The sequence below is a fragment of the Temnothorax nylanderi genome, unplaced genomic scaffold (assembly GCF_030848795.1).
Source record: "Temnothorax nylanderi isolate EJ_2023f unplaced genomic scaffold, tnyl_v1.0 TNYL_tig0035_pilon, whole genome shotgun sequence".
NCBI lineage: Eukaryota > Metazoa > Arthropoda > Insecta > Hymenoptera > Formicidae > Temnothorax > Temnothorax nylanderi.
Genome location: NW_027249097.1, coordinates 569942 through 597872, shown reverse-complemented (window position 1 = coordinate 597872; position 27931 = coordinate 569942). Strand labels below are relative to the sequence as shown.

General features: G+C 31.0%; 3 protein-coding genes across 7 annotated transcripts in view; 1 reads left to right on the top strand and 2 right to left on the bottom strand.

The window, feature by feature from the left end:
* The first annotated feature begins 5 nt into the window (after positions 1 to 5).
* Prp19 (pre-mRNA processing factor 19) lies at positions 6 to 3699 on the top strand. 2 transcript variants are annotated; one of them, XM_071703375.1, is made up of 8 exons: positions 6 to 179; positions 653 to 802; positions 880 to 1157; positions 1515 to 1709; positions 1938 to 2093; positions 2168 to 2398; positions 2544 to 2884; positions 3172 to 3699. In XM_071703375.1, exons 1-8 carry the CDS (start codon positions 161 to 163, stop codon positions 3314 to 3316), a joined length of 1515 nt encoding a protein of 504 aa, XP_071559476.1. In that variant the 5' UTR covers positions 6 to 160; the 3' UTR covers positions 3317 to 3699. The 2 variants fall into 2 exon arrangements, with proteins under 2 accessions (XP_071559476.1, XP_071559477.1); XM_071703376.1 differs by lacking the exon at positions 6 to 179 and adding an exon at positions 214 to 377.
* Positions 3688 to 21806, bottom strand: LOC139770989 (uncharacterized). 4 transcript variants are annotated; one of them, XR_011717857.1, is made up of 11 exons: positions 21284 to 21806; positions 20120 to 20256; positions 17181 to 17300; positions 16273 to 16677; positions 15247 to 15348; positions 12388 to 12489; positions 6938 to 7039; positions 6380 to 6607; positions 5963 to 6150; positions 4359 to 4712; positions 3688 to 4298 (listed from the first exon to the last, which is right to left on the bottom strand). XR_011717857.1 is itself a non-coding variant. In XM_071703371.1 (10 exons), the coding sequence occupies exons 1-10, from the start codon at positions 21375 to 21377 to the stop codon at positions 4565 to 4567; spliced, it is 1626 nt and encodes a 541-aa protein (XP_071559472.1). In that variant the 5' UTR covers positions 21378 to 21806; the 3' UTR covers positions 3688 to 4564. The 4 variants fall into 4 exon arrangements, 3 of the variants coding, with proteins under 3 accessions (XP_071559472.1, XP_071559473.1, XP_071559474.1); XM_071703371.1 differs by having other exon boundaries at positions 3688 to 4712; XM_071703372.1 differs by lacking the exon at positions 20120 to 20256 and having other exon boundaries at positions 3688 to 4712; positions 21284 to 21802.
* Positions 21807 to 22855: 1049 nt separating this feature from the next.
* Positions 22856 to 27931, bottom strand: part of LOC139771121 (uncharacterized) — a 42373-nt gene continuing 37297 nt past the window's right edge. The window contains exons 17-21 of the mRNA XM_071703644.1: positions 27243 to 27344; positions 26689 to 26916; positions 26352 to 26453; positions 24709 to 24893; positions 22856 to 23000 (exon numbers count right to left, since the gene is read on the bottom strand). Coding sequence (XP_071559745.1) covers positions 22856 to 23000; positions 24709 to 24893; positions 26352 to 26453; positions 26689 to 26916; positions 27243 to 27344 — 762 coding nt within the window. The remainder of the gene's footprint in view (positions 23001 to 24708; positions 24894 to 26351; positions 26454 to 26688; positions 26917 to 27242; positions 27345 to 27931) is intronic.

The following is a 27931-nucleotide window of genomic DNA, read 5'->3' as shown; positions in this document are numbered from 1 at the left end:
ATGCGCATTGCGCACCGAAGAGCGATATGGCGTCGGCGGATCGGCCAATGGAGAGCGGCTTCCATTCTGCGGATTCTGCCGTGCTTCAAAATTGACGAGGCGACGGAAGGAAGACTGAAGACAGGCGTCTGACTGAAGGCGTCTTGAATTAACGAGGAAAATGGCGTTATCTTGCGCGAGTAAGTATTCGTGCGAACACGAGTTGTAATTTACGATCGAGCTATCTTTCCTTTTGATCCTCCTGACGTTTAAGCTTGCACGGATGACACTTGTAACGCAACATTATGCTGGGAGGTTTAGAGATTTATGTGCCGGCAGAGTTGACGGACATAACCTAGAAAGCCCTTTGCCGCTTTATTAACGAACATAATTATGATGTAATTATAATACGTAATAATAAAACAGGTGGTTCGCTATAAGTAGAAAGTTTTAGATGGCACAGTCCAATTTGTTAGATTATAAATTGTATAATTATTAGCGTTTATATATATTGTTTATACATATATGTGTAAATTTATATGTACAAGTATGCAATTAACAATACTTGTGTAGAAGAAAGGTTTAGAGTTAATATATTAATATTTGAATTCTAGCATGATGAAATTTACCTTGAGATTTAACAAAAATTATAAATTATTTCTATAATTTTCAGTTTCCAATGAGGTACCAGAGCATCCAGTGATATCTCCTGCCTCTGGGTCAATATTTGAGAGACGTCTCATAGAAAAGTATATATCTGAAAATGGGGTAGATCCTATTAATGGCAAAGAACTCACTATTGAGCAGCTCATTGATGTAAAAGGTACTTTTAAACTTTATTATTTAATACGATATATTTTTTTATGTAATTATTTTCATTATCAAATTCTTCTGTTATAGCGACTCCAATTGTCAAGCCCAAGCCACCTAGTGCGACTTCTATTCCAGCAATATTAAAAATTATGCAAGATGAATGGGATGCAGTTATGTTACATTCATTTACGTTACGACAACAACTCCAGACTGCGAGGCAGGAGCTGTCTCATGCCTTGTATCAGCATGATGCGGCTTGCCGTGTGATTGCTAGATTGACTAAAGAAGTTACTGCTGCCAGAGAGGCGCTGGCCACTCTCAAACCACAAGCTGGAATTGTCCAGGCCACTACAATCCCGCAGCCTGTATGTTATTATTATCTGATTATTTTTTAAAACTTTCTTAAAATGTAAATATTTAATAATCTTCATTAACCCTTTATAACTTAATTCTTTATGTTTAAAAAATTACATAACATGTAACTAGCAAATATTGACCTTGGGATATAAATTGACAATTAATTTTCAATTCTTTAATATTTTATTATAAAAAAATAATTTGTAGCTTGAAATCAGAATGGGTGATAGAATGTAACACTTGCATTTACGTGTGTAATATAATAAGATACTACATTCAGTTATGATGAAAAAATAAAATAAGTACAATTCTGAATAATTTCTATTAATAAATTAAAAATTCTTAACAATTTATATTTTCTTAAGGCTGTGGCAGTAGAGGCTGGTGGCACAGCAGCTCAACCCATGGAACAGGCTGGTATCACTGAAGAAGTAATACAGAAACTACAAGAACGAGCAACCGTTCTTACTCAAGAGCGAAAACGACGTGGACGCTCAGTACCGGAAGATCTTTTGCCTCAGGACAGTATCCGGTCATTCCAGACTCTTGCATCACATCCTGTTAGTTTTTTTTTATGTTTTATATAACTTTCAAAATTCACTGCGCCAATTATTATTGAGGATTGTGTTATGAATATATAGATTTACTTTCAAATATAGTCAGAAAGTTGCATTAAAAAATATAATTCTAATAATATATAATTATACGATAATTTCAAAGATTTTTAATTTTATGGAATTAAAAACGAGTTATTATTATTATCATCGAAAATAATTATATAATTTCAGGGACTTCATTCTGCCAGTGTGCCTGGAATTCTGGCGCTTGATATTCACAGTGCTGATACCAGCAAGATTTTAACAGGTGGTGCCGACAAGAATGCCACTGTTTTCAACAAGGATACCGAACAAGTGGTGGCAATCCTCAAAGGTCACACGAAAAAAGTGCGCAATCACAATTTTAATTGCCATTTTATTATTTCTTTAAACATATTAATTGCCTTTTATTATCCTCATAGGTTACACGAGTTATTTATCATCCAGAGGAAGATGTAGTGATGACTGCATCACCCGATGCTACAATTCGCGTGTGGAATGTTGGTACCAGTCAAACGACATTGTTATTAAAAGCTCATGATGCACCTGTGACCGGATTGTCTCTACATCCAACCGGCGATTATTTGCTAAGCTCCTCCCTGGATCAGCATTGGGCCTTTTCAGATATACGTACTGGCAGATTACTAACTAAAGTATGTTTTAAACTAATGTACTATTATATTTAATCATAAAATTGTTTTTAGTTTAGAAATAAAAAAGGTTCTACCCCTTTTTTCTCTCTTCTCCCTCTCTTCCATTCTCTCTGTTTTTTCCATACTTATCGTGAACTGTTTAAAGGTTGCAGGACAAGCAGGACAACCATTGACAACGGCGCAATTTCATCCTGACGGTTTAATCTTCGGCACTGGTACAGCGGACTCTCAGGTGAAGATCTGGGATTTGAAAGAACAATCTAATGTTGCGAACTTTCCGGGGCATACGGGTGTAATTACAGCCATTAGTTTCTCTGAGAATGGATATTACTTGGCGACAGCTGCGGAAGATTCTTGCGTCAAACTTTGGGATTTGCGCAAGCTGAAGAACTTTAAGACATTGCAGTTGGAGGAATCCTATGAAGTGAAGGATATTTGTTTTGATCAAAGTGGGACTTACTTGGCTGTGGCAGGAACGGATGTCAGGTAAAATACTGAATTTATTAGTTATTGATCATTATTAATTATTCTAAAATATTGATATTAATATATAATTAAGAATTATTTATATATAGTAATTAGTAAATACAGGATGTTTTATATTTAAAAAAATCGAGAATTTTAAATAAAACTTGTTGTGTTTTCTTGTCTCACAATCAGTAGCGAATATATAAAATATTTTAATATTTGATATTATTCACCATATGTGTTAATATTGAATAACGTGAATTAATTTAAGGTTGCTTGTATTATATATGTCGTATTGTTTTCAGGGTATATCTCTGTAAGCAATGGCAGGAATTGAAGGTCCTGAACGATCACACAGCGGCGGCCACCGGAGTTCGTTTCGGAAAGCATGCACAATACATTGCGTCTACCAGCATGGATAGGACGTTAAAACTTTACGGATTATCATAAATATAGAATTAGGAATATATAGAAATATATGTCCATTATTTAATCAGACTAGGTTACGTTATAAAAGCCTAATGGATCCGGTCAATTTTGACTTAACTTCTTCAGTTCTTAAATCTTTTTTATGTATTTCTAAATAAAAAGTTTATAGTAATAAAAGAGTGTGGCAGGTTCATAATATTGTAAGATCCATTTTAGGCTTTGCTTTCGAGATCGGCCTTATGTGAATTAGGAACTTTGTTACGTTTTTTTTTCTTTCAAATACGAATCATTTTGAGGATTTCTCAGGTTAGCTATAAAATTTTAAACATTGTATCATTGTGCATTTTTACAAAAGTATATTATCTTTATGTGCAAATAAATGACAAGTGCGATTGTATAGAAAACTTTTGTCTTTAATTACTAAATCATATACATACATCTTAGAAAATAGATATTTTATTATTACAATATTTGAAGTGTTATTTCTCACATACATTATTTTTTTTAGCAAAATTTCACCTATATATGCAAAAAAAGGTCTATTAAATGTTTACAAATACATGCAGTAAATAATAAGAAAAAATAAGAATCTGTAAAAAAATGTGATAATACTTTTTGAGAAGACAAATGGTTGTACAGATAAACTTTCGAAGAAATTATTAAATTACATTACAACAAATTTTGAATGTTTTTGGATCATTGTCATCTTAAAAAAAAAATCCATTTAGTGGTCAAATTTTTATTTGCAAAAGATAAAACCTTCAAAACATTCACGTAGCCTTCGGCAGTAGGAATATCCGTTACACGATGCAATGGTCCAATTCCTTCAACATGAAAGCAACCCCATATTTCCGCCACCATGTTTTACAGTCAGAACTTGGTAACGTTAATTAAATCTTTTGCCAGAAGGACGTTGAATATATCGTATTCCATTGTCTCAAACAGATACTTGGATTCATCGCTCCAGATAAATCCTTTTCCATTCGTTGTCAGTCCAATATTTCTGTGTTAAATGTGCCATTGCAAATTCAAATCTTGCTTTCTTTTCTTTTTTTTAAATTACCTTTTGACGGGTTTCTGACGGATCGCCCTTCAAATAAACTAGCATCCTTTAAGCCTTATAATAATATTAATTGATAGATTTTTGCCATGGAAACTCGAAAATTTGGCTTAGATTTTCGTAGCGGTGCATCATCAGCGGTTTTGTTTGGAAAGACGAACAATTTCGCGGTCCTCATGCACAGTCGTAATCTTTGATCGGCCGCTGAATCATAACTTTACATGTCTCCCAAAATTCCTTAATACATGTTGTACGACTGATTTTGAAGTCTTACATGCGGCGGCAATGTCTTTCATTGTAGTACCGTTTGCTCGCATAGAAATCATAGCTTTCTTTTCGCGTTCTGTGAAGGTTTCGCTACAAAATTTCAATATAACGGAGATGTATCTTTAGTACTAAGACATGGCAATAACAGATATTAAAATTAATTTAAAACGTATATTATATACATATATTCGAATAACAGGAAAAATAAGAAAAATTAAAGCAAAAAAGTTAAAATTGTTTTATATCTTTCCGGAACTATTGTCTATTTAATATAATTCCAATCCGGGATGAAGCGAGATATCTCGAAACATGTAAGTTTTATAAAAAATTTTTTCAGATAAAAATAAATATAAATTACTAATATAGTCGTACAGTATAATATAGTATGTATATACATATAATACAGTATAGGGGAAAAAGTTTGCGTACTTTAGATTTTTTAAACTTAACTTGGTTTTACTAATCTGCCATCTGATTAATCTTATTTTTGGACATTTAAAAGAAATACTGAAAGAAATAAAAACAACTAATTTTGAAATAAAAAAATTTGTTTTAATTTTAGGTTTACCATTGACTTACTTCTCCATAAAATCTCCAAACAAAAATTGAATCATTTATCCTAGCGTAATTTCAAAATATCTTCTAATTCTGTATAGACGTCCAAGTTACTGAATTAATTTTTTATTTGTGACAAAATGCTTTTCTGACAGTTGTTTCTTCGACTTTCCACAAAAGTGGAAATTGAAGAATGCGAAATCAGAAAAATAATGGAAATTATGCTTTCGGACATAAAGAATTAAATTCCTGCTTGTTGATTTTATCCAAAAAATGAAACAACACTAACAAATACGTTCTCGACATCTCTTTCATAATCCTGACCTTAAATCTTTTATCTTTTACTTATTTAGAAAGTCAAAACAATTTTTGTCAGAAAAATATTTTATTTCAAATCAAGAAATGATAAATGGAGCTCAAAATTGACTCAACAAACTAGACGTTTGTGTATGTAAAACACATTTTAAAATTAATGTCATATCAGGATAAATACTTGAATCTATTAGGAGATTTTTATGGAAAAATAGGTTTGTAATAAATTTTACTATATATATGTATATAAACATACATACAATACATATGTGTAATTGAAAAATAAAAATAAAATTTTCACTTATTTAATTCAAATGTAAGTATATCTTACTTTTGGAATTGTTCTTGGATTTAAATCATATCAATGTTATTTTTTTGATTATTTATTTTTATTTTAATTAATAAAGATTAGAGTCTTTATTCATTTTATTTAATCTATTTTAATTTAATCGTCAGTGTTTTGGAGATATTACCTAGGCCCAGAGTGGACTTTCTGATGACGAGTGAGCTGCGATCGGTGACCGTACGTCTTTTTACAGATAGAGCATTCATATTTACGTATTGGGATGCCCTCGTGCTTCAACAGATGCTCATTCAAGTACTGTTTACTTTTGTACACATTCGGACATTTCGGGCACTTGAATTTGCTCTGTAAGTGACTCTGTAACATAAGCAACAAAACGCTTTAATATAACTTTTAGTTTTTGTTCTGCGTTTGTCAAAACAGTTAAACTTAATGTACTAAGTAACACATAGAGTTTTTCGATATTTCAATTAACAAGTTATTTATACAAACTTTGGAAATAAATTCCTAAAAATTCCAAATCTTTATAAGTAATACATACAATTATTTTTTAAATATATTTAAAATATACAGCAATTTTTCTTACAATTATATGAGCGCGCAACTTCTGTTTAGATTTTAGTATCTTGTGACATATATCGCAGATATAATCATGTAAATGCACTGTTTTGTGATGTTTTTCCAAGGCTTCTTTACTCGATAAGTGATATCGGCAAATTTCACATGCCAAACTGTTGCTCCTATGCCTATGCATGTGTACACGCATCCTCACGTGCGAGTGAAAAATCTTACCGCAAGTGTCGCAAAGAAAGTTCTATAAATGTAAAAGAGAACAACATTCAAGAGAAACGAGAAACATTAATAGAGATTTGTTATAATTGTAATAGAGATCATACACAATCATGCAGCAAAACATATAATAAATTTATAACAGAGTTAAGCTTATAATAAGAACATATCAACCTTATTCATTATAATAATACTTATTATATAAATTGGAATGTAATGTTAATATTAAAACTTAATACTGGTTTATGTGTTAATTAAATAAAATTTTGATATGAAGAAATCCTGGAAATTTGTAACAAAACTTATTTTATTAACTATTAAATATATTTTTGGTTACATGTATATATAATTATACTTTTTTTATGTCCTCGTGCTTCAACAGATGCTCATTCAAGTACTGTTTACTTTTGTACACATTCGGACATTTCGGGCACTTAAATTTGCTCTCTAAGCGACTCTGCAACATAAGCAACAAAACGCTTTAATATAACTTTTTGTTTTTGTTCTACGTTTGTCAAAACAGCTAAACTTAATGTACTATGTAAAAAGATCACATAAAGTTTTTCGATATTTTAATTAACAAGTTATTAATAACTTGTTAATGCATGATTGTGTATGATCTCTATTACAATTATAACAAATCTCTATTAATGTTTCTTGCTTATCTTGAATGTTGTTCTCTTTTACAATTATAGAACTTTCCTTGCGACACTTGTAGTAAGATTTTTCACTCGCAGGTGAGGAGGCGTGTACACAGGCAGAGGCATAAAAGCAACAGTGTGGCATGTGAGATTTGCCGACGTCACTTATCGAGTAAAAAAGCCTTGGAGGAACATCACAAAATAGTGCACGTACATGATCATGTATGCGATAAATGTAACAAAAAACTGAAATGTAAAAGAAATTTGAACCGTCAAATGGTTGTAAAAAAAATTGCTGTATATTTTAAATCCTTTCTAAAAAAAGGCATGTTAAGTCGATACTCGCATATCTCGAAGTTTATTGTTGCCGCTTTTCCGCGATGCCAATTGGTTCTCTCGCTGCGCTTACTTCATTTGCAGCTGTCATCGTATATTTTGACAGTTGTGTGTATCAAGAAGTTAATAGTGTAATAGTAATAGCATAATGTTAAAGCTAAATAGCGCGCGCGAAGCGCGCGTCTGTGGTGTCTAGTATATTTAAAAAATAAATGTATGTATTACCTAATAAAGATCTGGAATTTTTAGGAATTTATTTCCAAAGTTTGTATAAATTTATATAATGTAGGGGAGACCGGGGCTAGACCGCTAACGGGGTAAATCCGCCAAATCAAATATCTCGGAACCTGTATATTGTGCGAACTCGCTATTAACATTGTAAACGCTGCTTATGGTACCCATGTGACCAACGGAATTTCGGCAGGTTACCTGCCGTGTTATGATTTTTACGGAGGCAAACGTGTTTTCGTGGTGAAAAGTGAAATTTTCTGCGCGTGGAAATTTTGTAATATCTGCAATAATATTTGCTCTCCAAATCTCGAGGTACGTGATTATAAATGCATGCTGATTATAAAGAGTAATGCATGCTGAACACGAATCCAGTGTAGATATTTAATATTTCATGGCCGATCAAACCTGAAACTGATTTATCCCGGGAGGGTGGCGGTTCAACCCCGGCATTTTTGAGATTTCAATTTTTCCACCGTTGTCGTTTTTGCTCTATACCGATTAAACAAAGCAACATAGATAAAAATTTCCTATATAAATTTTGTAGCTAAAGGTTCACTCTTTACAGTGGTATACCATATTTAACTACAGTTATTTATTTTGTTGTTAAAAATCGGCACCGAAAAAAAAATAACGGTCTAGCCCCGGTCTCCCCTACTATTATATTTAATCATAAAATTGTTTTTAGTTTAGAAAGAATAAAAGGTTCTATATATATACCCCTTTCTTCTTTCTTCTCCCTCTCTTCCATTCTTTCTTTTTTTCCATACTTATCGTGAACTGTTTAAAGGTTGCAGGACAAGCGGGACAATCATTGACAACGGCGCAATTTCATCCTGACGGTTTAATCTTCGGCACTGGTACAGCGAACTCTCAGGTGAAGGTCTAAGATTTGAAAGAACAATCTAATGTTGCGAACTTTCCGGGGCATACGGGTGTAATCACAGCCATTAGTTTCGCTGAGAATGGATATTATTTGGCGACAGCTGCGGAAGATTCTTGCGTATATCCATTATTTAATCAGACTAGGTTACGTTATAAAAGTCTAATGGATCCGGTCAATTTTGACTTAACTTCTTCAGTTCTTAAATCTTTTTTATTCTAAATAAAAAGTTTATAGTAATAAAAGAGTGTCCATTTTAGGCTTTGCTTTCGAGATCGGCCTTATGTGAATTAGGAACATTATGTTTTTTTTTTCTTTTAAATACGAATCATTTTGAGGATTTCTCAGCTTAGCCATAAAGTTTTAAACATTGTATCATTGTGCATTTTTACAAAAGTATATTATCTTTATGTGCAAATAAATGACAAGTGCGATTGTATAGAAAACTTTTGTCTTTAATTACTAAATCACATCTTAGAAAATAAATATTTTATTATTACAATATTTGAAGTGTTATTTCTCACATACATTATTTTTTTTAGCAAAATTTCACCTATATATGCAAAAAGGTCTATTAAATGTTTACAAATACATGCAGTAAATAATAAGAAAAAGTAAGAATCGGTAAGAAAATGTGATAATACTTTTTGAGAAGACAAATGGTTGTACAGATAAACTTTCGAAGAAATTATTAAATTACATTACAACAAATTTTGAATGTTTTGGATCATTGTCATCTTAAAAAAAATCCATTTAGTGGTCAAATTTTTATTTGAAAAGATAAAATCTTCAAAACATTCACGTAGCCTTCGACAGTAAGAATATCTGTTATGCGGTGTAATGTGAGACCATTACACCTCTATGAAAGCAACCCCATATTTCCGCCACCATGTTTTACAGTCAGAACTTAGTAACGTTAATTAAATCTTTTGCCAGAAGGACGTTGAATATATCGTATTCCATTGCTTCAAACAGATACTTGGATTCATCGCTCCAGATAATCCTTTTCCATTCGTTGTCATTCCAATGTTTCTGTGTTAAATGTGCTATTGCAAATTCAAATCTTGCTGTCCTTTCTGTTCTTTTTTTTAAATTAACTTTTGACGGGCTTCTGACGGATCGTTCTTCAAATAAAATAGTATCCTTTAAGCCTTATAATAATATTAATTGATAGATTTTTGCCATGAAAACTCGAAAATTTGGCTTAGATTTCCGTAGCGGTGCATCAGCGGTTTTGTTTGAAAAGACGAACAATTTCGAGGTCCTCATGCACAGTCGTGATTTTTGATCGACCGCTAGATCGTAACTTTACATGGTCTCTCATCTTAAAATTCCTTAATACATGTTGTACGACTGATTTTGAAGTCTTACATGCGGCGGCAATGTTTTTCAATGTAGTACCGTTTGCTCGCATAGAAATCATATATAGCTTTCTTTTCGCGTTCTGTGAAGGTTTCGCTATAAAATTTCAATATGACGAAGAAGTATCTTTAGTACTAAGACATGGCAATAACAGATATCAAAATTAATTTAAAATGTATATTATATACATATACATAAAATGTATATTATATACATATATTCAAATAACAAAAAAAATAAAAAAAAATAAAGCAAAAAAGTTAAAATTGTTTTATATCTTTCCGGAACTATTGTCTATTTAATATAATTCCAATCCGGAACGGGGTGAGATATCTCGAAACATGTAAGTTTTAGATAAAAAAATATTTCAGATATAAATAAATATAAATTACTAATATAGTCGTACATTAGTGTGTGTATATACATATAATACAGTATCGTGCAAAAGTTTGCGTACTTTTGATTTTTTTAACTTAACTTGGTTTTACTAATCTGCCATCTGATTGATCTTATTTTTGGATATTTAAAAGAAATACCTACTAAAAGAAATAAAAATAACTAATTTTGAAATAAAAAAATTCGTTTTAATTTTAAGCTTACCATTGACTTACTTCTCCATAAAATCTCTAAACAAAAATTGAATCATTTATCCTAGCGCAATTTCAAAATATCTTCTAATTCTGTATAGACGTCCAAGTTACTGAATTAATTTTTTATTTGTGACAAAATGTTTTTCTGACAGCTGTTTCTTCGACTTTCCACAAAAGTGGAAATTGAAAAATGCGAGATCAGAAAAATAATGGAAATTATGCTTTCGGACATAAAGAATTAAATTCCTGCTTGTTGATTTTATCCAAAAAATGAAACAACACTAACAAATACGTTCTCGACGTCTCTTTCATAATCCTGACCTTAAATCTTTTAATTTTTACATATTTAGAAAGTCAAAACAATTTTTGTCAAAAAAATATTTTATTTCAAATCAAGAAATGGTAAATGGAGCACAAAATTGACTCAACAAACTAGATGTTTGTGTATGTAAACCACATTTCAAAATTAATGTCATATCAGGATAAATAATTGAATCTATTAGGAGATTTTTATGGAAAAATAGGTATATAATAAATTTTACTATATATAGATATGTATATAAACATACATACAATACATATGAGTAATTGAAAAATACAAATAAAATTTTCACTTATTTAATTCAAATGTAAGTATCTTACTTTTGGAATTGTTCTTGGATTTAAATCATATCAATGTTATTTTTTTGATTATTTATTTTTATTTTAATTAATAAAGATTTAAGTCTTTGTCCATTTAATTTAATCTATTTTAATTTAATCGTCAATGTTTTGAAGATATTATCTAGACCCAGAGTGCACTTTCTGATGACGAGTGAGGCGCGATCGTCGATCGTACGTTTTTTTGCAGATAGAACATTCATATTTATTACGTTTTCGGATGCCATCGTGCTTCAACAAATGCTCATTCAAGTACTGTTTACTTTTGTACACATTCAAACATTTCGGGCACTTGAATTTGCTCTGTAAGTGACTCTGTAAAATAAGCAACAAAACGCTTTAATATAACTTTTAGTTTTTGTTCTGCGTTTGTCAAAACAGTTAAACTTAATGTACTAAGTAAAAAAGATCACATAGAGTTTTTCGATATTTCAATTAACAAGTTATTTATACAAACTTTGGAAATAAATTCCTAAAAATTCCAGATCTTTATAAGTAATACATACCATTATGTTTTAAATATATTGAAAATATACAGCAATTTTTCTTACAATTATATGAGCGCGCAACATCTGTTTAGATTTCAGTTTCTTGTGACATATATCGCAAACATAATCATGTAAATGCAATGTTTTGTGATGTTTTTCCAAGGCTTCTTTACTCGATAAGTGATATCGGCAAATCTCACATGCGAAATTTTTATGCCTGCGCATGTGTACACGCATCCTCAGGTGCGAGTGAAAAATCTTACCGCAAGTGTCGCAAGGAATGTTCTATAATTGTAAAAGAGAACAACATTCAAGAGAACCGAGAAACATTAATAGAGATTTGTTATAATTGTAATAGAGATCATACACAATCATGCAGCAAAACATATAATAAATTTATAACAGAGTTAAGCTTATAAAAAGAACATATCTTCATGTACCTTATTCATTATAATAATACTTATTATATAAATTGGAATGTAATATTAATATTAAAACTCAATACTGGTTTATGTGTTAATAAAATAAAATTACGATATGAAGAAATCCTGGAAATGTGTAACCAAACTTGTTGTATTAACTATTAAATATATTTTTGGTTACATATATAATTATACCTTTTTTATGCTCTCGTGCTTCAACAGATGCTCATTCAGAGTCGTTTTCCTTTTGTACACTTTCGGACATTTCGGGCACTTGAATTTGCTCTCTAAGTGACTCTGCAACATAAGCAACAAAACGCTTTAATATAACTTTTCGTTTTTGTTCTGCGTTTGTCAAAACAGCTAAACTTCTTGTACTATGTAAAAAATATCACATAGAATTTTTTGATATTTTAATTAACAAGTTATTAATGACTTGTTAATTCATGATTGTGTATGATCTCTATTACAATTATAACAAGTTTCTATTAATGTTTCTCGCTTCTCTTGAATGTTGTTCTCTTTTACAATTATAGAACATTCCTTGCGATACTTGCGATAAGATTTTTCACTCGCACGTGAGGATGCGTGTACACATGTAGAGGCATAAAAGCAATAGTGTGGCATGTGAGATTTGCCGACGTCACTTAAAGAGTAAAAAAGCCTCGGAGGAACATCACAAAATAGTGCACGTACATGATTATGTATGCGATAAATGTCACAAGAAACTGAAATGTAAAAGAAATTTGAGCCGTCAAATAATTGTAAAAAAAATTGCAGTATCTATATTTTAAATATATTTAAAAAATAAATGTATGTATTACCTATAAAGATCTGGAATTTTTAGGAATTTATTTCCAAAGTTTGTATAAATTTATATAATGTACTATATTATATTTAATCATAAAATTGTTTTTAGTTTAGGAAGAATAAAAGGTTCTATCCCTTTCTTCCCTCTTCTCCCTCTCTACAATTCTCTTTTTTTTCCATACTTATCGTGAACTGTTTAAAGGTTGCAGGACAAGCAAGACAATCATTGACAACGGCGCAATTTCATCCTGACGGTTTAATCTTCGGCACTGGTACAGCGAACTCTCAGGTGAAGGTCTAAGATTTGAAAAAACAATCTAATGCGAACTTTCTGGGGCATACGGGTGTAATCACAGCCATTAGTTTCGCTGAGAATGGATATTACTTGGCGACAGCTGCGGAAGATTATTGCGTCAAACTTTGGGATTTGCGCCAGCTGAAGAACTTTAAGACATTGCAGTTGGAGGAATCCTATAAAGTAAAAGATATTTGTTTTGATCAAAGTGGGACTTACTTGGCTGTGGCAGGAACGGATGTCAGGTAAAATACTGAATATATTAGTTATTGATAATTATTAATTATTCTAAAATATTGATACACTAATATATAATTAAGAATTAATTATATATAGTATTTAGTAAATACAGCGTTTCATATTTTAAAAAATCGAGAATTTTAAATAAAACTTGTTGTGTTTTATTGCCTCACAATCGTACCGAATATATCAAATATTTTAATATTTAATATTATTCACCATATGTGTTAATATTGAATAACGTGAATTAATTTAAGGTTGCTTGTATTATAAATGTCGTATTGTTTTCAGGGTATATCTCTGTAAGCAATGGCAGGTATTGAAGGTCCTGAACGAAGAAATGACAAATGGAGCACAAAATTGACTCAACAAACTAGACGTTTGTATATGTAAAACACATTCTATAATTAATGTCATATCAGGATAAATACTTGAAACTATTAAAAGAATTTTATTGTTAAAATAGGTTTAAAATAAGTTTTACTATATATATATATATATATATATATATATATATATATATATACATATATGTGTAGTTGAAAAATAAAAATTAAATATTCACGTATTTAATTCACATGTAAGTATCTTACTTTTGGAATTTCTCTTGGATTTGAATCATATTAATGTTATTTTTTTGATTATTTATTTTTATTTTATTTAATAAAGATTAGTCTTTGTTCGTTTTATTTAATCTATTTTAATTTAATCGTCAATATTTTAAAGATATTACCTAGGCAGAGGGTGTACTTTGTGATGAGAAGTGAGGTACGATCGATGACCGAACCTTTTTTTGCAGATATAGCATTCATATTTACGGATGCCCTCGTGCTTCGATAGAAGATGCTCATTCAAGTACTGTTTACTTTTGTACACATTCGGACATTTCGGGCACTTGAATTTGCTCTCTAAGTGACTCTGCAACATAAGCAACAAAACAGTTTAATATAACTTTTAGTTTCTGTTCTGCGTTTGTCAAAACAGTTAAACTTAATGTATTATGTAAAAAAGATCACATAGAGTTTTTCGATATTTTAATTAACAAGTTATTTATACAAACTTTGGAAATAAATTCCTAAAAATTCCAGATTTTTTTAGGTAATACATACAATTAGTTTTTAAATATATTTAAAATATACAGCAATTTCTCTTACAATTATATGACCGCGCAACTTCTGTTTAGATTTCAGTTTCTTGTGACATATATCGCAGACATAATCATGTAAATGCACTGTTTTGTGATGTTTCTCCAAAGCTTCTTCACTCGATAAGTGACGTCGGCAAATCTCACATGCCACACTGTTGCTTTTATGCCTCTGCATGTGTACACGCATCCTCAACCGCGAGTGAAAAATTTCACCGCAAGTGTCGCAAGGAATGTTCTATAGTTGTAAAAGAGAACAACATTCAAGAGAAGCGAGAAACATTAATAGAGATTTGTTATAATTGTAAGAGATCATACAATCATGCTGCAAAACAAATAATAAATTTATAACAGAGTTAAGCTTATAATAAGAACATATCTACATGTACCTTATTCATTATAATAATACTTATTATATAAATTGGAATGTAATATTAATATTAAAACTCAATACTGGTTTATGTGTTAATTAAATAAAATTACGATATGAAGAAATCCTGGAAATGTGTAACCAAACTTGTTTTATTAACTATTAAATATATTTTGATTACATATATAATTATACCTTTTTTATGCCCTCGTGCTTCAACAGATGCTCATTCAAGGACTGTTTACTTTTGTACACATTCGGACATTTCGGGCACTTGAATTTGCTCTCCAAGTGACTCTGCAACATAAGCAACAAAACGCTTTAATATAACTTTTAGTTTTTGTTCTGCGTTTGTCACAACACTTAAACTTAATGTACTATGTAAAAAAGATCACATAGAGTTTTTCGATATTTTAATTAACAAGTTATTTATACAAACTTTAGAAATAAATTCTTAAAAATTCCAGATTTTTATAGGTAATACATACATTTATTTTTTAAATATAAATTGAAATATATAATGTAAATTGGAATATAATGTTAATATTAAAATTCAATACTGGTTTATGTGTTAATTAAAATTACGATATAAAGAAATCCTGAAAATGTGTAACGAAACCTATTTTATTAAATATTATATATATTTTAGTTACATATAATTATATCTTTTTTATGTATCAATTTATATTATCAGATTACAATCTCACGTAATTATAATCTCGTATTCTTTCACTCAAAGCTTTTAACTCTTTAATCAATTTCTTATAAAGGCTTTAGGTGGGATGAAGATTGGTCCATCTCGAGAGATGACAACTAAAGTCGACCGCCACATGTCACCCCTATGTATAATTATTAGACATCGAATTTTTTTATGCAGATTGGTGGAAAAGAGAGCTATTAATAACTAACAAGGAAACCCACGGAAGTGTCCCCCTCCGATTTTGATGAGTTTTTAGTATGTTGTTCTCTAGATGAAAATAAGGGACACGTATTTTTCTATACGTGCCCATACGCGTATTTAAGGGGTGAAACACTCCTTTGAAAAAGATCGGCTTTCCTCTTTTGTGTGAGCCAAATATCTCCGAAACTATAAAAAATAATAAAAAAAACACCATTGGATTGTTCGAAAGATACAATTCCATTTAAATCTGGCAGGCATTCCTCTTTAATAATAATGTTCGAATGTTCTGTCGAATATTCCGTGTCCCAAGTTACTCCTACCTGCATCGGATTGTCTCCTTTATTCGTTTGATAGCTAGCGGGCTGTTTCTGTGTCTCTTGGTTCGAAGGATACATATCCAAATTTAAATTTGACAGGCATTCCTCTTTATTAATAATGTTCGAATATTCTGTCGAATATTTCGTGCCCAAAGTTACTTCTTCCTGCGTCGGATCGTCTCCTTTATTCGTTTGATAGCCAACGGGCTGTTTCTGTGTCCCTTGGTTCGAAGGATACAATTCCAAATTTAAATCTGGCAGGCATTCCTCTTTAATAATGATGTTCGAATATTCTATCGAATATTCCGTGCCCAAAGTTACTCTTTCCTGCGTCGGATCGTCTCCTTTATTCGTTTGATAATCAGCGGGCTGTTTCTGTATATCTTGGCGTTGATTCTTCGAAGATTCCTAGTCGTAACAAAAATAAAATAACCGAGTTAATGCAAAATATACCCAAATGGACCTGAACGAAAAGATATCAGCTCGGGGATCTAGAAAGTGCAATTCTGATTAAGAAGTTTCATTATGGATTTAAAAAATCGAATGTTTATGATACATAAAAGAGTCAATGGTATTAAAATATCATAAAAGACTAGACGAAGTTAACGCATTCCAAAAGGACACTATTCTGTTAAAAGAATTAAGACAAAATATCCAATTGCGGTATCGAGGAAGAAAACATGATATATAATATTAAATGCATGTATCAATAATTCAGTAACCAGCAGTAAGAATAATCTTATCACCGGTCCAAATTAATTAACTATATATGCATTTATTTCGCGTGGTGCAGACGATCGTGGCACAAGCTCTCGGTTCTACATGAATTAGCTGTTTTTTCTATTCACACTATTATAAATCTCAATATCTTATGAATAATCTGTCTTGCGAGATTAGCATATAATACTTACAATAAGCCACCATAATCTCTCCTGAATTACATGACAGCTGTCGTAAAAGTCACATACAAAATCTAATTTGTCGACACAACTCGCACAAATTTGCTGCGGCAGAGCATCGTCCTTGTGGATCTGAAATAATTTAATAATTTTAGCATGTCTGGTGTCTGATGATGTTAGATGATTAATTCTATATTAAAAAAGTCAGTGAAATATTTAATTTACATTATTAATATTTATTTATAATTGATAACAGGGAAAACAGAGAAGCAATGTAAAGAATATGGCAGAAAGAAGAGATAAGAGACGAGTTGCGTACGTGCAAAGTTAACGTGACGACACAAAGTAAAATGTTATAAAGTATATAAAATAAATATTAATATTATATTATTAATATATAATTAAGCAATGGGTAATATAATAAAAAATAAAGAAGAGAAATTTGCAAATTTTCGCACTGACTACCCTTTTAACTTTCTAGCCATATCTCATCAAATCGAAGCATATATGGATGATGAAGCTCGGAGTTAAATTCGAAATCTGCTGATTATGAGTTGACCATTTGACATAATTCTGTCAAAAAAATCACATTTTATTCTTACACATTTAAAAAAATAAACAACATAAAATATAAAACACTTAATTTTTATTAAACTATCTTTTAATGCTGAAGTAATAAATTCTATTCTAACAAACTATCTAATATTTTTCTACATAGAATTTATAAGAAGTGAATTATCTGAAAAAATATACATTAATTGAGTTTTTTTTAGAGATTATGGCTCTGTCGGGTTCGATCACTCCGTTTTTTTCCACAACAAACTCCACCGTAAAGTAGTAAAAAATTCCATCATCCTAACAGACTTCTAGAAACAGTTTGTGAACTGTATGCTCTATGTACATATATATTTAGTTACGCATAATTCAACTCATTATATAAGTAAATTAATTTTTACTTTCTCAACAAAGTATAATCAACAATAAGTTAGACATAAAATTATGGTTAAAACACCAATGTGTCACTTTAGAAAACTTAAATGTAGGATAAAATGAATCAAGAGTATTTGAAAAGTATCATACTTTTATTAAGGCAACAGTGGAATCATTGAACAAGTTTTTTATCGTGGAAATTAATTCTATATAAATATACAAATGTGCGCGCGTACGCGCGGGTGTGTGTGGTGTGTATGGAGTCACTCAACTTATCTCTATATGCAATTAACACACAGACGTGTCCAATGATCAAGGAAAGGAGTATTATCTTCTAATTATATATATATATATATAAATATGTTACCTCCTAATTATATGTATAATTGTATAATATATACGTACAAAATAGCTCATATTGCTGATCACTTCGAAAACTATAGGAAAAAGTTTTTTATAGTTAATTATATATACCAACTCACATTTTATGAGTACTCTAATTATACAATAGTCCCTAATCGTGCGATAAAAGGCACATTTTCTCTTGATAATTCGTAAATATCTACATTCTTGCTGCCGCCATTTATTCTACTTAAAAATAGCTCATAATACTAATATTAATTGCAATTATTTTGTCTTCCTAGATTACTTTATAACATCGAAGACTTGAATCAAGACACTTGCTATATTTCTTTCGCAGTTTCGTATTAGTGTGTATGTGTAAGTAAAATACACATTTTTATAAAATACATAATACTTTAAACGTCTATATGTAACGTTTTTTTATTTTTAATATAACAATTATTATAAAATGTACTCCAAAAGATATTAAAGATCGTTGAAAATTTTTCACATACGAGTCTCACATGTAAAGATTTATAGAAAATATCGCCGCTCTCGTTATAACATTATCAATTTTGGAAGCCCTGTTCCTGGTGTCACGCACACCATGCACCTAGAAACAATCGTCAATAATTTATTCAAAGCTGAGGTTGGGAACTGAATCGTCGCTGATGAATCCTGTTGCTTCGGACTGTTGCTTTGTTTGTCCGTACTCTCGTTGTTGCTATTATTGTTATTATTCACAGACCGAGTACCGATGTTATTTTCGACGTTACTGTCGTGACTCCTTAATCGACTTGCGATCGGAATCTCCTCGATGTCCACTGCAGACGAATCCGCGCTTTGCCTGCTTCTAAGCCAACGAGTCAGCGATGTTTCTGTACTCTGAGTCTGCGCATTTTGTTCTGCGGCTTTATCGTTGCACTTGGAAACCTGTTGCTGCTGTTGCTGACTGCGAAGGTTTCTCAAAATCTTCGGAGTCGTATTTCTCTTTTTCTGCTGTTCCGAATCCTTGACTACTTCAACATGGTTCTCCTCAGCCTGACTGCTTCCGGTGGAATTAAGATTCTTTTCAATACTGTTATTATCCGACGACGACGTGCCCACCGGCGATGTTGATTCTTCAATCTTTACCTCTGTCTGGAGAAAAATCGAATTATAAGTATAGAAGTGGGTACCAGAATATGTCTCTATTTTGATAACAATGTGGGTGAAATTACAAGCAATTGAAAAAATTTAATTGTTTTCGTTCAGATATTCATAATATAAACATTTTATACAAGTATTTTACATTGACTCATTTTTCATTTATAATAATAATAAATAAAGAATAAGTATGGATAAAGAATACATATAATAATTTTAATACAAGACTTTATTCGACTTTATTAAAATTATATATTAATAACTTGATTAACGATTAATAAAAAATAAAAAAAATAAAAAAGAAAGTATATTGTTTTGCAAAACTTTGCTTTTAAATTGTTAAATTTTATTTACTTGTTTATATATGTATGTGGACTTTATTATATCACGTTTATTATTTCACAGTACTGAAATTTATATTTATATGATGTCATGAAATTTTGTGATATAAGATAGGATTGATTGTGATAAAACAGCATGATAAAAGAGCAGTAGAGCGGTAGATGAAATATAAACAAAGCACAGAGACTTACGGACTCTGTTAACGGTGGTAGATTGTACTGATCGCGTAACACCTGTTGGGTGCGCCGACACTCCTCTTGGAAGTCGCAAACGAATTCGAGCTTGCCCAGACACTGAACACTGATCGCCTTGGGCAGAGGATCTCTATCTGCGATTCACAAACAAAAGTGATCTAAGTTTTGAGAAATGTACTTGTGATGTACTTGCAAGAAAATAAACCTTATTAAGCGACATTAGGCCTCATCACGTAAATACTACCGCTCTGCTCTATAGGTACAACAATTTGTGACGAACATATAAATATATCGTCACATTCTGGTAACCACTAAAGTTCTATGACAACAAGCCTGGAATTACCGACAAACTTAAATATATAATTTTTACACAGTTACAATATTCATTACTTACAATTTTAAATAAAGCTCATTACTCTTCTCTCCGAAGAATTCGCCCAAACAATTTGTACAAATGTAAAAATAACTTGTACAATAATCTCATGGCACGTTTACAAACACTCGCACATGAAAATAAACACAATATTTCTGTGTATTTAATTTTTTTTTCAAACAGTAGCGATAGCAATTCCACGGGAGATTCCATAAGAATCTCGTTGATGAAGTAACTCACGTAAAATGTCTATTCTTAATTGCGATATTGGAGCAAGTATAAAGAAATCTTTTGCCGCTCGATAAGTGTATAACTCGCTAGTGAAAGCTCCTATTAAATATCAATTTCCAACATGACAATATCCTCCAATCTCTTTTTGAAACTTAGACCTATCTTTAAATAAAAGCAGATCATTATAATATAATACTTAATTAAAATGTTTGTTATTTCTTAACAGAAAAAGAAAGCTGTTGATGAAGTGATGTAGTAAACAAGAGACCAGTTAACACAAAATCAACAATTCAACATGAATTACACAAACCTCATCGCTTCAAACCCTTGTTAATTATATTAACAAGAGTTGAATGTTAGAAAGTGTATTCAATAAAATTAGTTCAATTAATTGTTTAAAATCACAATTATTTTAAAGTAAGCATTTTAAAGAGCATTGAAGCATAGTAATTAATTATGTTAATAATTTCCCTTTCTCTCATAGCCATTTTCTTCTAACCCTATAGGGTTATGGTTATGACCGGGTCGGCGAGGGGAAGCGTGTCACCGCGACTCACCAGGATGTTGATCTTGTGTATCTTCGTGCCGAGGTAGCGTCTGACACCCTCCTCCTCGAACACGTCGATGTAGATCTTCTCGTACTGGCCGCATAGCCTGCACATTTTCGCCTCACCCTCTTCCACGTCCATTCTTGTTTACCTCGTCGACAAGCGAGTCCTTATACATGCACGCTGGGTGCTAGTGGTGCTACCGCAAGGTGGAAATCCCGATGGGGCATCCACGCACGCCGTTGTCGCCGTTTCGTATCTCGTGTCGACGCCACCGCCACCGCCACGAGTGACGCTTCCTCGTCCACTCTTTCTCTTTGACGAAATGTTTCGCCCGATTTTTTTTTCTCTCTCTCTCCTCTTTCCCTCGTTTTTGGAAGAACGCGACCACGTCCCCTCGTCCGTGACGCCAGGACGTGCGCGCGGAGCAGGAAACTTGCGTGAGGAAGGGGCGAAAATGGAGACGACTACACTGGCGTTACTAATTGCCATGACAATTCAGCGCGCGAGAAGATTTTCTCGGAGAGTAGCCGCATTCGAGCCAGACTCGGCGGCATTGGTCGAGCCGAGTGTGACGCGTCGCGTCATACTCGGGGTGACCAATCAGCTACGGCGAGGGCCGAGAAGTCTGTTCCTTTTACGGCGCGACTCCTTTTTCAGCTGAACTTCTCGCACGGTTCATCTGTCCTCTTTTTCTTTTCACGTTGGAGAGAAAAAGAGACAGGATAAACTGCGCAAGAAGTTCAGATAAATAGAACAGACCGAACGGACCTATTTCCTGCACTTTTATGTCCATTTCTATCAATGTAGATTAATTTTTATCATTTTAATCGCGGTTGAACTTACTTTTCCATCTTTCTAGTTCTTGAAGTTGGAGAAAGATAAATGGTAAGTTGAACCAAGATCAAAGTTAATCTAATCATATAATTATATAAAGAAAATTATCCAATCGCATTTTATGCTTATTAAATTGCTTTTTCTACTAAATGCAGCCATTCAATATTAATTATTTCAAATTTACTTTTGTTGTAAATTAAGTACTTCTTTATTTTAAATAAAAAGACTTTGTTATAATCTTACGAAAAAAAAAACAAGAGAACATTTATCTTTATGTGCAAATAAATGACAAGTGCGATTGCATAGAAAACTTTAGCCTTTAATTACTAAATCACATACATCTTAGAAAATAGATATTTTATTATTACAATATTTGATGTGTCATTTCTCACATACATTATTTTTTTTTAGCAAAATTTCACCTATATATGCAAAAAAAGGTCTATTAAATGTGTACAAATACATGCAGTAAATACTAAGAAAAAATAAGAATCGGTAAGAAATTGTGATAATACTTTTTGAGAAGACAAATGGTTCTTTTCGAAGAAATTATTAAATTACATTACAACAAATTTTGAATGTTTTGGATCATTGCCATCTTAAAAAAATCCATTTAGTGGTCAAATTTTTATTTACAAAAGATAAAACATTCACGTAGCCTTCGGCAGTAGAAATACCCGTTATGCGATGCAATGGTCCCATTCCTCCTCCATGAACGCAACCCCATATTTACGCCACCATGTTTTACAGTCGCAACTTGGTAACGTTAATTAAATCTATTGCCAGAAGGACGTTGAATATATCGTATTCCATTTTCCATTGTCTCAAACAGTTACTTGGATTCATCGCTCCAGATAATCCTTCTCCATTCGTTGTCAGTCCAATGTTTCTGTGTTAAATGTGACATTGCAAATTCAAATATTGCTTTCTTTTCTTTTTTTTTAATTAACTTTTGACGGGCTTCTGACCGATTGTCCTTCGAATATACTAGCATCCTAATAATATTAATTGATAGATTTTTGTCATGGAAACTCGAAAATTTGGCTCAGATTTCGGTAGCGGTGCATCAGCGGTTTTGTTTGAAAAGACGAACAATTTCGCGGTCCTCATGCATAGTCGTAATTTTTGATCGGCCGCTGGATCGTAACTTTACATGGTCTTTCATCTTAAAATTCCTTAATACATGTTGTACGACTGATTTTGAAGTCTTACATGCGGCGGCAATGTCTTTCACTGTAGTGCCGTTTGCTCGCATAGAAATCATTCTTCTTCAGCTTTCTTTTCGCGTTCTTTGAAGGTTTTGCTACAAAATTTCAATATAACGGAGATGTATCTTTAGTACTAAGACATGGCAATAACAGATATCAAAATTAATTTAAAATGTATATTATATACATATATTCGAATAACAGGAAAAATAAGAAAAATTAAAGCAAAAAAGTTAAAATTGTTTTATATCTTTCCGGAACTATTGTCTATTTAATATAATTCCTTTAATATAATCCGGGACGGGGCGAGATATCTCGAAACATGTAAGTTTTATATAAAAAAATATTTCAAATAAAAATAAATATAAATTACTAATATAGTCGTACAGTAGTGTGTGTATATTATATATGTGTGTGTGTATATACATATATAATACAGTATCGTGCAAAAGTTTGCGTACTTTTGATTTTTTGGACTTAACTTGGTTTTACTAATCTGCCATCTGATTGATCTTATTTTTGGATATTTAAAAGAAATACTAAAAGAAATAAAAATAACTAATTTTGAAATAAAAAAATTTGTTTTAATTTTAAGCTTACCATTGACTTACTTCTCCATAAAATCTCTAAACAAAAATTCAATCATTTATCCCAGCGTTATTTCAAAATATCTTCTAATTCTGTATAGACGTCCAAGTTACTGAATTAATTTTTTATTTGTGACAAAATGTTTTTCCGACAGCTGTTTCTTCGACTTACCACGAAAGTGGAAATTGAAGAATGCGAAATCAGAAAAATAATGGAAATTATGCTTTCGGACATAAAGAATTAAATTCCTGCTTGTTGATTTTATCCAAAAAATGAAACAACACTAACAAATACGTTCTCGACGTCTCTTTCATAATCCTGACCTTTAATCTTTAAATTTTTACTTATTTAGGAAGTCAAAACAATTTTGTCAAGAAAATATTTTATTTCAAATCAAGAAATGATAAATGGAGCACAAAATTGACTGAACAAAATAGACGTTTGTGTATGTAAAACACATTTTAAATTAATGTCATATCAGGATAAATACTTGAATCTATTAAAAGATTTTTATGGAAAAATAGATTTATAATAAATTTTACTACATATATATATATATATATATATATTATATATACAATACATACATACATACAATACATATGTGTAACTGAAAAATAAAAATAAAATTTTCACTTATTTAATTCCCAGGTATCTTACTTTGGAATTTTTCTTGGATTTAAAACATATCAATGTTATTTTTTTGAGTATTTATTTTTATTTTAATTAATAAAGATTAGAGTCTTTGTTCATTTTATTTAATCTATTTTAATTTAATCGTCAATGTTTTGGAGATATTACCTAGGCATAGGGTGCACTTTCTGATGACGAGCGAGTTGCGATCGATGACCGAACCTTTTTTTGCAGATAGAGCATTCATATTTACGGATGCCCTCGTGCTTCGACAGAAGATGATCATTCAAGTTATGTTTATTTTTGTACACATTCGGACATTTCGGGCACTTGAATTTGCTCTCTAAGTGACTCTGCAACATAAACAACAAAACGCTTAAATATAACTTTTAGTTTTTGTTCTGCGTTTGTCAAAACAGCTAAACTTAATGTACTATGTAAAAAATATCACATAGAGTTTTTCGATATTTTAATTAACAAGTTATTTATACAAACTTTGGAAATAAATTCCTAAAAATTCCAGATCTTTATAGGTAATACATACATTTATCTTTTAAATATAAATTGAAATATCTACATATATAAAATAGAATGTCTGTATGTATGTATGTATGTTCTGTATACATTCTTAAACTATTCGACCGAATTTTTACCAAAAGTATATGAAATAGGGGTAGAATTTTCCGGGGAGTGTTATAGAGTGTATAGTTTTTCGTTACCGATCTTTTTGGGAACCGGTATCCGAAATTTTTCCATATTTTCGGGAAATAATTGACCGAATTTCAAAGAATTATATATGAAACAAAGGTAGAATTTCCCGGGGAGTATCATAAAGTGTATAATTTTTCGTTACCGATCTTTTTGGAAACCGGTACTGAAATTTTTCCAATTTTTCGGGAATTAATTTACCGAATCTCAAAGAATTGTATATGAAACAGGGGTAGAATTTCCCGGGGAGTGCTATAAAGTGTATAATTTTTTGTTACCGATTTCTGTTTAAAAAAATGTTTTATTATTGGAAGTACTTGACGTCTGTATGTATGAGAGTATAAAATAGGTGTAGAATTTTTCAGGGAGTGTTATAGAGTGTACAGTTTTTCGTTACCGATCTTTTTGGGAACCGGTATCTGAAATTTTTTCAATTTTTCGGGAAATAAATGACCGAATCTTAAAGAAGTGTATATAAAACGTTGTATTCTTCCGCAAATACCACATAGTTACAATATTTTTTGTAATGCCTGTTGCGAAAGTTCGATTTGAGATTGAAATTAAATTCAAATAAGAAATATTCAGTGAATACCGTTACGAATTGACGTTTTGTCTCGCGTGAATTTCGTTGCAACTTCCCCGTGCACATCGGATTATGCAAATGCCGGCGTATTGTGTTAAAATCATAAAAAAACATGGGTAATCTTAATTTTCGATATTTCGTTAATTAATATTAATAATAATTATATTGAATAAAAAATATATTGTGCAATTTTAAATATTATAATTTAATCTATATATCTATATATATAATAAAATTTGAATAAAAATGAATATAAAGGATTTTTTGCAATTGCCTGATAAAGGAATTTTTTTCGATTAAGGATATTGAAATACAAATGAAGTCGTTTGAAGAGAAACGACTCCCGGGCGAAGCCCGGGTAACCAGCTAGTATAATATAAATTGGAACGTAATGTTAATATTAAAATTCAATACTGGTTTATGTGTAAATTAAAATTACGATATAAAGAAATCCTGAAAATGTGTAACCAAACTTATTTTATTAACTATTAAATATATTTTTGGTTACATATAATTATACCTTTTTTATGTCCTCGTGCTTCAACAGATGCTCATTCAAGTTCTGTTTACTTTTGTACACATTCGGACATTTCGGGCACTTGAATTTGCTCTCTAAGTGACTCTGCAACATAAGCAACAAAACGCTTTAATATAACTTTTAGTTTTTGTTCTGCGTTTGTCAAAACAGCTAAACTTAATGTACTATGTAAAAAAAATCACATAGAGTTTTCGATATTTTAATTAACAAGTTATTTATACAAACTTTGGAAATAAATTCCTAAAAATTCCAGATCTTTATAGGTAATACATACATTTATTTTTTAAATATATTTAAAATATACAGCAATTTTTCTTACAATCATATGAGCGCGCAACTTCTGTTTAAATTTCAGTTTTTTGTGACATATATCGCAGACATAATCATGTAAATGCACTGTTTTGTGATGTCTTTTCAAGGCTTCTTTACTCGATAAGTGACGTCGGCAAATCTCACATGTCACACTGTTGCTTTTATGCCTACGCATGTGTACACGCATCCTCACGTGCGAGTGAAAAATCTTACCGCAAGTGTCGCAAGGAATGTTCTATAGTTGTAAAAGAGAAAAACATTCAAGAGAAGCGAGAAACATTAATAGAGATTTGTTATAATTGTAAGAGATCATACAATCATGCTGCAAAACAAATAATAAATTTATAACAGAGTTAAGCTTATAATAAGAACATATCTACATGTACCTTATTCATTATAATAATACTTATTATATAAATTGGAATGTAATGTTAATATTAAAACTCAATACTGGTTTATGTGTTATTTAAATAAAATTACGATATGAAGAAATCCTGGGAATGTGTAACAAAACTTATTTTATTAACTATTAAATATATTTTTGGTTACATATAATTATACCTTTTTTATGTCCTCGTGCTTCAACAGATGCTTATTCAAGTTATATTTATGTTTGTACACATTTGGACAATTCGGGCACTTGAATTTGCTCTCTAAGTGACTCTGCAACATAAGCAACAAAACGCTTTAATATAACTTTTTGTTTTTGTTCTGCGTTTGTCAAAACAGCTAAACTTCTTGTACTATGTAAAAAAGATCACATAGAGTTTTTCGATATTTTAATTAACAAGTTATTTATACGAACTTTGGAAATAAATTCCTAAAAATTCCAGATCTTTATAGGTAATACATGCATTTATCTTTTAAATATAAATTGAAATATCTACATATATAAAATAGAATGTCTGTATGTATGTATGTATGTATGTATGTTCTGTATACATTCTTAAACTATTCGACCGAATTTTTACCAAAAGTATATGAAATAGGGGTAGAATTTTCCGGGGAGTGTTATAGAGTGTATAGTTTTTCGTTACCGATCTTTTTGGGAACCGGTATCCGAAATTTTTCCATATTTTCGGGAAATAATTGACCGAATTTCAAAGAATTATATATGAAACAGGGGTAGAATTTCCCGGGGAGTATCATAAAGTGTATAATTTTTCGTTACCGATCTTTTTGGAAATTGGTACCGAAATTTTTCCAATTTTTCGGGAATTAATTTACCGAATCTCAAAGAATTGTATATG

Excerpts from the sequence above, each read along its gene's own strand:
- Prp19 (XM_071703375.1), top strand. Across the intron at positions 1,710-1,937 it reads AGACTCTTGCATCACATCCT|GGACTTCATTCTGCCAGTGT; the intron begins GTTAGTTTTTTT and ends ATATAATTTCAG. Across the intron at positions 2,399-2,543 it reads CTGGCAGATTACTAACTAAA|GTTGCAGGACAAGCAGGACA; the intron begins GTATGTTTTAAA and ends AACTGTTTAAAG.
- LOC139770989 (XM_071703371.1), bottom strand. The coding sequence starts at position 21,377 with ATGCGGCCAGTACGAGAAGATCTACATCGACGTGTTCGAGGAGGAGGG. Across the intron at positions 20,257-21,283 it reads TACACAAGATCAACATCCTG|ATAGAGATCCTCTGCCCAAG; the intron begins GTGAGTCGCGGT and ends TGTGAATCGCAG. Across the intron at positions 7,040-12,387 it reads AGCACGAGAGCATAAAAAAG|AGTCGCTTAGAGAGCAAATT; the intron begins GTATAATTATAT and ends CTTATGTTGCAG.